Here is an 11,844-nt window from a genome sequence, read left to right as displayed (position 1 = left end):
TCCATTTCCTCTCAACTGCCCGAAGCTCTGTTCTATGAGTTTGCAGAGATTCAGACAGCCAAGGAGCGGGTGGAGAGGATCGAGCTGGTTTAGTGGTGAGTGGGCAGAGAGTCTCAAGAGAGGATAGAAGAGTAGTGGAGGCCTCCTCAGTGGAGAGGAGAGAGAACTGCTCTGCTGAGGGAAGCGAGGAAAGGACAGCAGAAGAGAGCGAGGTAGGTGAAAGAGTTTTTAGGTTGCGTCGGGTGGTGATAGTGTGAGTGGATGTTGAGTGGGAAGTGGGGGGTGAGATGGGAAGGGAGAAGGTTATAAAGTGATGGTCAGATAGAGGAAGAGGGGTAACAGTAAGGTTGGAGGCGCAGCAGGATCTGGTGAAGATCAGGTCAAGCAGGTTCCCTGCCTTGTGAGTCGGAGGAGATTGCGAGAGGGAGAGGTCAAATGAAGAGAAAAAGTTAAGGAAGGTCAGAGATCGCAATTTCTCCGGCTGGATGTTGAAGTCACCCAGAAGAATGAGTGGAGTGCCATCGTCGGGAAAGAAGGAGAGGAGGACATCCACCTTGTCAAGAAAGTCACCAAGCTGACCAGGGGGGCAGTAGATTACCACAATGTTGAGCTTGATAGGTAGAGATACAGAAACAGCATGGAATTCAAAAGAGGATATTGAGAGGTGTGAAAGAGGAGTGACAGCGTAGGTCCACTTGGGTGAAATGAGGAGTCCGGTGCCTCTCCCACGGCCGAGGCTCTGGGGGTGTGAGAGAAAGAATAAGCAAAAGAGAGGGCTACAACTACTTAAACACCAACTGACCTTCCCCAGCCAAGCACTTTGAAATTTAACTGCTTTCACCAAAACTAGTTTCAGAGAAACTACTCTGCATCAAACCAAACACTTTCAAATTAAACAGATTTAACTAAAACAGAAAGATAGCACAGTAACAAACAAATAGCTCACCAAGTGCTGCTAGATCCCAACAAAAGTGCTCTACTGACCCAAGCTGAGGTAAAAACAGAAGATTCTACACTGCAGACAAAAAGTGTACTGTGCTGCCAATGCCAGTCCAACTACATGTTCTTTAAATGTGCTGACAGGAGCTAAGTAGCTGGCGCGTGACCCATGTGAACGTCCTATTTCACACTAGTGATAATGTGAAGAGGTCAGTTTTGGTGTGCGTCTGTGTGTGTGTGTGTGTGTGTGTGTGTGTAAGTAAGTAAGTAAGTAAGTAAGAGGGGGGGGGGGGGGGGGGGGTGTGCACAAGACTAAATTAACAATCACGGAGATATTCACGCCTCTGTGCATAATACAAAATATGCGGTAAAACGGAAAGAGCATTTCATCTCACGTCGTCTAGAGTTATCTGTGAGACTTGAACTGTTCAAACGGTTCTTATCTTATCTGTAACCCCCGGGTCGGTATAGGCCAAGGGTATATCCGCCTTCGCTCGACGCGGTGTCTGAATCGTGAATTGATTAAATTCGTCTGGCACAAGGACGTAAACAGGAAGTAAATTGTTAAATCCGCTTCTCCGAGCTCATCCAGCCGCTGAAACTTGGACAGTTGTCGTCAATGTACGTGTAACATTTCTCACAATGTCTCGCTTGTTGCTGCCAAACCGTTTTTGTGCCAAATGTAAATATTGCACCCAGCTAACAGCGCGCGAGTCTCCTTTGTTGACAGTGCGAGCCGGAGCGCGAGTCAAGCACCAACCGTCAGATAAGCAGAGTGTTTTTATTCAGCAACAAAGGCGGTTTGTCGGAGGGTCAACAGTTTTCAAATGTCGGTCAAAGTCCAGGCTTTGGATCTATGGCGTCGGTGCGGGAATAGCCTTAGCTTTGGGACTGAAATACCATGTTGACACAGCGGACAGTTCGTGCGACGATAAAATAATAGATGCAAAGAGGAGTGGGCGATACGATGCTGCAATTAAAGTTAGCAGAGACCTCGCGGAGCGGATAAAGGTAGGCACAGAGGTATATATGTTTTTTTTTTGTTTTGCTTTGTTTTGTTTCTTCTGTTTGACTTGATTTCCCCTTGCCGTCCCCTTATATTATACCCCTTGCCCAACTCCACATGGCTGCATCAGCTCAGTTTTCACAGATGTCTGTCTGTTGTCAGGATGAGGTCGGAGCCCCAGGCTTGGTGGTCGGGGTGTCTGTGGATGGCAGTCAAGTCTGGTGTGAAGGTTGGTTTTTAGGTCTTTCAGGTCCGCTTTAAATGTGCTACGTGTATAATTTTTAAACGTCAAAATGTCATTAGCAAGTTAATTGTGATACTTTGCTATATTTAGTGAAAAAAGATGAGATAGTAGTTAAGTTTGGTAGCCTCAATCTCACTCCAGTGGTAGTGTCAGAGCTTCCCATAACAACTTTTGATTCCTGTCTCAAAGGGGATGTTGAATGATGCTGAAACAATAAGTCAATTAGTTCGCCTAATTGACAGAAAATGAATTGATTATAATTCTGATAATCGATTAATCTTTTTTGTCATTTGTCAAGTAAAAATGCCAATCATTTGCTGGTTACAGCTTCACAAAGATAAGATTTGCTTGCTTTTCTCCATTTCATATAATTAAAAAAATACTACTTTGGGGGAGGGGGGTTTGACTGGTGTGAAGAAATTTTAAGACATCACTTTGGGCTCTGGTAACTTCTGATGGGCATTTGTCATTATTTTCAACATTTTACAGACTAAGGGATTAATCGATAAATTGAAAAAGTATGTACATAACGTCTAACTAATGTAAGACACTATGGAACAGCCAGTGATGTTCACCTGCTTTTGATTTTTAACTCCGGAAAAAAAGAGAATTGTCGATTTGTCGGCTAAAACATCGGCAGTTCAACATGCACTTATACGTGGAGGTAATTATTATCTTCGATCTGAAACAACACCTAGGTATCAGTTAACATTTCAAAAAACATGTTTTAGTGTTTCTGACCCCTTTAATAGCTTTTAAGCTTTAGCTCCATTTGTGCTGGAAGAACAGCAGTCCTCTTCCTGTTTTGTGCCGTAAAGCAATACAGCACATTTCCACAGAACTCCGACTCGGTGGCACACAATGTAAAATGCAGTATAGAGTCAAGTAGAGGCTACCAGTGTTCTCCACAATGGTCTTGTTTGTTTACTAATGTCTCACAGTTAATGTGGTAGTGTTTTTTGTTGTTAAAATGTGACACGTAGCATTAGAATAGTATCCTATTCAGATTCTGAATGCATCATGCATTTAAATATTTGATCTAATTCAGGGCTCGGTTATGCTGATTTGGAGAATCGCGTACCATGCAGCCCGGAGACAGTGATGCGAATCGCCAGCATCAGTAAGCCCCTCACATCTGCAGCTGCTGCACGGCTGTGTGAGGAGGGGAAACTAGACCTTGATGTCCCAGTCCAGAAATATGTCCCAGAGTTTCCCCAGAAACAGTTTGATGGAGAAGATGTAAGTTACTTGGAATCGGCATAAACACAAACCGCCATAGTTTCCTCATCTTCAGCAATCTTACCATCACAAATTGAGTTCACATTATTTACTCTGTTCCTGTCTTTCAGGTCACAATAACCCCACGAATGATTGTCTCTCACCTAAGCGGTATACGACATTATGAGAAAGATGCAAAGAAAGTGAAGGAGGACAAGGAGAAAGCCAAGCGACTTTTGAAGCCGCCGGTGAAAGAGGAAAAGAGCTTAACTGAAAATAAAGATAAACTCAAGACAGAACAAAACACCAAAGGCAAAGAGGCCAATCAGGCTCAGAAGAAAAAAGAGTTTGAGCACGAGGAGTACTACCTGAAAGACAACTTTGAAAATGTCATTCAGGCTCTGGACCTATTCAAGGATGACCCACTAATTTTCAAACCTGGTAAAGCACAAATTTGTTTGCTAAATCAATGCGATTAATTGCAAATTGTTATCATAGTGTCTTACTAAATGAGGTTTATCGTTTACCATATTCAGGCACCACCTTCCTGTACTCCACCCACGCCTTCACCCTGCTCAGTGCCGTTGTGGAACGGGTTGCCGGTCAGCGTTTCCTGGATCACATGATGAACATGTTCCGTGAGCTGGGAATGCTCAACACTGTGCCGGATGAAAATGATCCTATTATTTACCACCGCTCAAGGTAATCTGTAACCAGGGTCCAGCCAGGTCCAAAGCAGTGTCTCAAGCTAAAATTGAGGGGGCAGGAGATGTATAAGCTACAGGGTGGAATTGACCCTTTTCACAAACATGGCTGACATACTTCTGCTTTGTCTTAGCAGGGTATAGATCAGTTTCTGTCTCCTCCGGCTCCGTCTGTGGTCACTTATGTTGTGTTTCAATATAACTTGTGACACAATACAAGTGTTTTCATGGACAAATCTTTCTGTTTCTGACAACTGCACCACTATAAAAACGTGATTTGATGGAAGGTCACAAAATGCTAACAGCCCAGAAATTACAGTTAGCCTTGGTTAGCCAGTTAGCATTTTGTGCCCCTCAATCAAATCACTTTTTTATAGTCAAGCAGTCATCTGACAACAGAAACAGAAAGATATGTCAGTGACAACATCACTGATCACAGAGTCAGAGGCCACAGAAAGTTGGCTTCTTAACATTGCTGGCAATGGAGACTGATTTATACCCTACTAAGACAAAGTGGAAGTACTGTATGTCAGCCATGTTTGTGAAAAGCGTCTGTTGTGGAGCAACCTGTTGCTATTGCTTTGAGTTTATTTTGATTGCTCACGATGACCAAGATTGTGTTGAGTGCAAATTACACGATAAATATGTGATTCCAGATAAGTGAGTCCATATTTACCGATTGTGCTCCTCCACAGATTTTATCATCTCAACAAGAGAGGCCGTGTTGTGAACTGCCCGTACGTAGACAACTCCTACAAGTGGGCAGGAGGTGGCTTTCTTTCCACTGCGGGAGACCTGCTGCTGTTCGGTAACGCCCTGCTCTACAGCTACCAGGTGGCCCACTTGAAGGACACCAATGGCTTGCTGCCTGGCTTCCTCAAACCCAGAACTGCCCTGGATCTGTGGGCTCCAGTGGACAAGACAGAGGCCAGCTGGGATAAGGATGGACTGTATGCCCAAGGCTGGCTGGTAGTGGAGAAACTGCAGAAGTATGGGCAGTGCAGGAGTCGAAGGCACTACGTCTCACACACAGGAGGCGCTGTGGGGGCCAGCAGTGTCCTTCTGGTGTTACCCAGTGAGGAGACAGTTCAGTGCCAAGGACAGACCCCAGTCCTCCCACAGGGGGTAGTGGTCACCATCATCACTAACATGCAATCTGTGGGACTCAACAGCACAGCGTTGAAAATCGCCCACGAGTTTGACAAAGCCAGGAGCCTATGAGAGTAAGTTGTTTACAGAAATGTTTGGGTTTACGTTGCACCGCAAAGTCATTTCAAATCAAACACTTGATCTCATGTATTTTGATACAGCTTTTAAATGTGTATGGAAAATGTGTTTGGAAATAATAATAAATCTTTTAACATGGATTTAATATATATTCTGTTAGTATTGCAATGACATAAGCACAAACTTCCATTCTAACAGTTGCCTTAACGGTCAGGAAAGCCATACTACCACTAGGTGGAAGCAATGTACTGTATTTCTGACACTAAAAGAAGCCCATTGACCTATGAAATCAGTTTGTTTACTGAATACAGATGTTCATTCAACTCTCTTAAAAAGTAACACAACAACCTAGTACCTTTTTAATATATGTATTTCTGAATTTGAGAAAAATAAAAGCTTGTCAAAGACACTTGAAAGAGCTACAGTGATATTTAAAGCAGCGTGTCATGGCTCCCAAAGTTCTACACAGCATGAAATGGTGATTATGTGTGTAAGGGCTCACCCGATCCTGATCTCTCTTCACAACATGTCATGTTCTCGAATTAACACAATTTGTTTTTGTCCTAACTTTCGCCTTGCATATATATTGTAGGTTCCAAATATTCAATTTTTAAAAAGTAGGGTGACAATTTCACCTTTTACTCATCAATTTGGCAAGCTCACATGCAAGATGTTATTTTTATATACAGTCCAATGCTGAAAGTAACTTCCAGCCATCAATAAAATACTGATTTAAAGTGTTTGAAGTTAAGCCAACAAGAAAAATCGCCGATTTTGATGCCTGAGTGAATTTCTAGTTACCCTTTCTTTATGGTGACAAGAATTTGAAGGAGTAACTAAACTGTCAGCAAGCCAAATTTAGTTTTTTCCACAGTTGATTGTGAGCAATTCCTGGAGAGTGTAAGAAGTCCATCAAGATGGCAAGAAATGAATCATTGGAAAAGCAGTCCAATGAGTTTTAATTCCTCTCCTGAGCTGACTGAATTGAAGCTGATGATTTGATGCCACCACGCTGATTGTAAAACCCCTGGGATCTCCTGTGCCCGGAATAACTTAATTGTACAGATACACACACAATGTATCACTAGGTTTGGGGTGTGTGTGTGTGTGTGTGTGTGTGTGGTTTTCCACCTCAAATCACACAGTCATGTCATTCAGTAGGGATAATTGCATGTATTTACACAATCACAAAATATATACAATTTATAGTGAGTTTACATTCACTGAGTGATACAAAGGGTTATTTTACAATCTCTTTTACCTAATATCAAATTCAGTATTGATCAATGTGAATTAAAAATAGCATGTCAAAAAATAACCTTTTCTACATAGCCAAACTATGCTTTATAAATATATTGCAGGATACAAAGTACATAGATTGAAATGTGACTTTCTTAATGTGAGTAACAACAATGCTAACATCATAGCCACATTAAAAAGGCTATTGTGTTAGGTACCATTCATTTCCCACTCACCCCCTTTTTTCATACCCTGTGTGTGTGTATTTCTGTGTTTGCGTTAATGATAAAACACCTTACTGTAGCAAATTGAATCAAATCCAGAACTCATATGAGACTATATGGCTATACATGTATAGGGGCTGCAGTTATAATCCAGACAGATCTTCTGCCAGTGAAGGTCAGCACAGTGTGGTAGAACAATGTCCATTTTTCCTCTACTTGATCCTTCATAGCCTTATCCCAAGCAGCATCAAGTCCAACAGAGAAACTCACACACACTCATACCTGGGAACTATTTCATCATCCTATCCAGTGCGTAACCAAAACAGAAAATAAATGTAAAATGGGCGGAGGATCATACATTTGGTTTTACTCTCCAGTACTGTTGCTGATTGCTCTGTTGGCTCTGTGGCTTGGATCTCAACACCCTATATGAGGACACAAGAAATTTGTATTAGCTTGGCCAAAATGTATTCTGGTTGGCATACAATAATACCAAGACTGTATAATACAACTATATCTAAGACAAGCTAATGCATCCACGTCCTACTGCTATTTTTAGATGCCTTGAGAACAGGAGCGACCCTAAATCCATCAGTTACTTACTTGCGTATGTAGTAGATAACAACTGCCAGTATCACTAAGACAAGGAGGGCAATGATGACCACGGCTGCAATTAACCCCGCCTGCCCTGCATTGGTGGAAGTGCTTAAGAGCTGGTGCTGCTCACATCTGCTGCCACTGTAATATCCGCTGCACCTAAAGTCAGATGTAAAGGACAACAATGTAGCCAAGCTGTCAGAAAGGAGGGGAAATCCACATATGCTCCACATTCAAGTAGAAGGTGGCAGACACACGTTCTTACATGGGAGACACTTGAAATTAAGTTAGATTTTTTTTGTGTAACTTACACACAGGAGAGCGTGCCCATAGAAGGTAATTTGTAGCATGTCCCTCCATGCATGCAGTAGGTGGCCTCCAGCTCACCACAAGGGTCACCATGTTCTATACATAGAAATAATGACAACATTTTAGGAAAGACCTCTGTAGATACCAAGCCTGAGATAAAATATCCCCTTTTCTTTACAGGATCTGGACAAGTTTTTGTGCTTCCTCGTGCCCCAGGTGTCACCAATATCACTTAGAGTTAGTGTAGAGGATTCCCACTACAAATCAGATTACATGCAGTAACAGTTTGCTTCTTGGTGATAGCTGTGTCAGTGACAGCGAGGACTTGGTAACAGGACTGAGTATTGCCATTCCAATCCATGATAATAGTTTACAATCATTTGCTTTATTACCTGCCATCATTTGGATTCCCCTGTCTTGCGGTCTCCTGAGAATACCTGAAAAATATGGAAGATAAAGCGTTACAGAGAGGAAAGTGATCGCTGGTTTCACCTCAGAGGACATGTCACAACCTGAAATATCAGATGCCAACCGTGAAAACAAACTGCGTGTTATACCCGTTTGTCGCCGCGTCTAGAAGGTATCGTGAACCTAGATCTGCGTTGTTACACAGAGGAAGGTCTCATCGTCACCTCGCACAAAATAAACCATAGGCCTAAGTGTTTTCAGTCTCGACACTTACCAGCTCATGAAATCCCAGCTCCCGGTAGGTTAGTGCAGGTTCCCAAGGTGAGTCATAGTGAAGGCTCGAAATAACTCGGAACTGCTTTTTGTTAGGCCTCTGAAAGCACTGCCATGTGGGCGGGTTCCTTGGGCTAAAAAATGTTGTGATTGCAGTTTGTCCACATTGTAAATGGCATGCTAAATGTCAGGATACTACCTACTGATTCTCAGTCATTTTGGTAAAGCGTGTGAGAAGTGATATCATTTAATGAGTGAGCAATATGTAGGCCTAACACACAGCTATCAAATGTATATAAAGACTCCCACTCATCTCTACAAGTGATGTACAGTGTGAGATAATCTGAGAAGAATGCCGCCGTTTGACCTAAATGAGATGTTTGTGTTGGCTCTTGAATGGCAGTTAATTCAGTTGCATCACTAGACAATGCTCAGGATGGGTGAGGAGATCACCTGTTGTCTGTGTGACTTCGGCATGTTTGGGTTTGGTAAGAAACAGCGGAATGTGTGGCATGCAAAGAAGCCTTTGGAATTAAAAGCACAGGCATGAATGGAATCGTGGGAACTTTTTTTTTTTGCAGTCTAATAACATACCACACCACTTCCTTCAGACTTGTAATTACTATTTTCTGTTCAGAACCGTTAGTTGACTCATCAACCGGCCATTTTTTATTCCAGCAGTTCCTTAGAAATTATAAAATGTGTTATAATCCTGCAATTAGGGCTACTCCCATGTTACAATGTTAGGCTACACTGTGGTGATGCAGTTGGTGTCTGCTAGTTTATTTTGGGTTTAATTTGAGTTCCACCAGTCTATTTCTGATGATATAATGGCATATTAGTCTACTTATCGCTATAATGTTGCGGTTAATTGGCCTCAGTGCATAGTTATGCTTGGGAAATTTCATTTGGCCAAAAATATATATTTTTTTACATGTTGAGGCTAACCGTTTTCTCGATTTACCCCGTTTCATACTTCTGTTTAATAGGACATTCAACCATGTGAATATACGCCGAACTGTAATCCTATGATAAATTTTAGAAGGATACTACGCAAATATCACAGCAATACTATATGTGCCCAGATGACTAGTATAGTGATACCACAGATTGTATATAAATACCATTAAATAATATAAGCCACTATAAACTCACTATTGACTACCACAGACACACTATAAGTCACTGTAGGAATATTGTAGTGATTTTTTCGTTCGGGTGCGTTGTTATCGCGAGGAACTCTGAAGCTCAAGAGGTGAAGTGAAGCGAGAGTGTTTTTCTACGTCGACGCTTCCAGGGTGGCATAGAGAGAGAGAGGGACGTCGGCTCTCATGGCTTACACTAGAAATACAGACTATATCTAGGCTTCTTTTTAAATAATAAAAAAAAAAATATCTAGTCCTTGTTGGTGGCTCTGCTCGCCACACATCTTGTAGGTAATGGAATTCCGCTTTCAGCACCTGGACAGCTCCTGGTCGTGAACCTCTTATTATTGGGCACATGGAGTCCCTGGTGTGATTGTGGGGGAAGCCCTGTGAGCATTATGCCTCCTTTCAAAGATGTCGTTATCTTCATGATTCAGTGACAGGCGGGCAGATCACCTCGTTGAAGGATGGTGCTTTCAGTCCGGGCTAGGTGTTTTCGTTGTGCACTGTATTCCAAGAAGCAATACGGGTGCTTGGCCAATACAAATTTGAGGGGAATCGCAGCCTACACACAGCAAGATCCGAGCTTCCCTCACACTGATCATCATCGGCGAGGGAGATATTACCATCATAACTGCGAGGGCAAAGGAGTCACGACCATACTTTACACAATGTAGAGCAAACAAAAAAAAGGTAAGTGTGCTTTCCCGAGTTTAAAGATGCTCTATTTCACACATTCCGTCTCTGTGTTTTTAGCTTTGAATTCCCATCTGAGGTCTGCCTTAGGTTCTTGCCAATGAATGTCATTCTAATGGTCAAATCTTTATTATTTTCATGTAAGCCTAAAGTGTCCTGTGTAGTTGTATTTGTATCGGTTTAAACATGAACCAGAATGAGAGACTACCAAAGCTGTGTGGCCTTAAGCTCACTGGAAAAATGTTAACAGCACCGTAACTGTTTATGTATGACTTGGAGAAAATTGATTGCTAATGCTTCTTGATTAGGTTAAATGCAAGAGATTGAACCTAAATATTATGCTTGTGTCTTGAAATGAAGATACAGTAATATTGCTGCCCATAGCCTATGGATGACCACCTCTATTGATGAAGCAATTATTGTAGACTATAAGGCTATTTAGGAGTAAGTGGCAACTCATGATGCTGATTTTGAAATCTGATCCTTCTGATCCTGTGATTTACTCAAGTCCAGAAATGATTTGGCCTGTGGTATCTTCTCAAATAATTACACTTACCTCAGACGCCACTTGCCTTTCTGGTCACCTCTACAGTCATTGCTTACACAAAGTACAGTACATGCTTTGATGAGTACTTTGGCAGTGTGCTAGCCTCACTGTCTTTCTGCACATCATATGGCATTTATCAAGGACAACTAAATGCATATAACTGACCTATGCTGCCAGATCGATCATCTCTCTCTAGGTATTATGCAAAAGCCCATACTTTTGGGGTACTGCAGTGATACAAAATCACTCCCAGCCCTTGAATGACCTGGATTGATTTATCTTGAGTAGCATTTAATCTGCTGTGCTATAGCCTACTACATTACTCTGCTGTGGTCTGCTATGGCTGTGAATGCTGACTCCTCACCTCTCCATGTCTGAAGGTTTTCCCTGTGCCTTTGTTTGTCCCACACTATCCTGAATCCCTGCAATACTGTGTAAATCAACCTGGCCATGGCAGGTTATATGATGATTGAAGGTCATTTATGTAAATGATGCTTGGTGTGAACGACAATGCAGATGTATAAGGGTTGCAGTTAGAATTCGACTCATGTTGAAAACTTTGTCTGATTTCTAAGTGTTACTTGTACGTGTACATGTTTAGTTTGCAATCTTGACAATGGGACTTGTTTGTGTAATGGTCTACATTTCCCTTAAAAGCAGTGGCTATGTGTTTGTGGCTTTCCTGTCTGGACATGTCATGTCTGTTCCCTGCAAAGCAGCTGGAGCGGGCTTTCACTGAACGGACTTGGACATCAATGGCTCTCTATCCTGTGCCACAAAGAGCTAGCATCCTGCTGTACTTGCTATGCAAGAGGTGTGATGTTCCTCAGCCCCTGATTCACAGAGCGGAACATATATTGGAGGAGATTTTAAATCCATTACAGTTTAGTGTTTACTGGCAAAATAGTTGAACATAGCACAGCTATTACTGTAGTTAGGACAGGGCGAAGCATTCACAGAAGCACTGATACCGCACTGAAGGTTGTACATATAGTTGTGTTATACTGCTCAAATGCACATGGCTACTTCATCATTTGCTGCTTTTTCTCTTGTAGTTACATTGTTCTT

General features: G+C 42.1%; 1 protein-coding gene across 3 annotated transcripts; it reads left to right on the top strand.

Moving 5' to 3' along the window:
• The first annotated feature begins 1,535 nt into the window (after positions 1-1,535).
• lactb (lactamase, beta) lies at positions 1,536-6,450 on the top strand. 3 transcript variants are annotated; one of them, XM_071532191.1, is made up of 6 exons: positions 1,536-1,950; positions 2,108-2,174; positions 3,238-3,428; positions 3,539-3,848; positions 3,944-4,109; positions 4,807-6,450. In XM_071532191.1, the coding sequence occupies exons 1-6, from the start codon at positions 1,582-1,584 to the stop codon at positions 5,330-5,332; spliced, it is 1,629 nt and encodes a 542-aa protein (XP_071388292.1). In that variant the 5' UTR covers positions 1,536-1,581; the 3' UTR covers positions 5,333-6,450. The 3 variants fall into 3 exon arrangements, with proteins under 3 accessions (XP_071388292.1, XP_071388289.1, XP_071388291.1); XM_071532188.1 differs by having other exon boundaries at positions 2,090-2,174; XM_071532190.1 differs by having other exon boundaries at positions 1,536-1,962.
• The last annotated feature ends 5,394 nt before the right edge of the window (positions 6,451-11,844 follow it).

Source organism: Centroberyx affinis, unplaced genomic scaffold (assembly GCF_046629955.1).
Source record: "Centroberyx affinis isolate AG114_WGS23_722 - 3 ecotype Tasmania unplaced genomic scaffold, CSIRO-AGI_Caff_v1 ptg002167l_1, whole genome shotgun sequence".
Classification (NCBI taxonomy): Eukaryota; Metazoa; Chordata; class Actinopteri; order Beryciformes; family Berycidae; genus Centroberyx; species Centroberyx affinis.
This window is presented reverse-complemented; position numbering and strand designations above follow the sequence as displayed.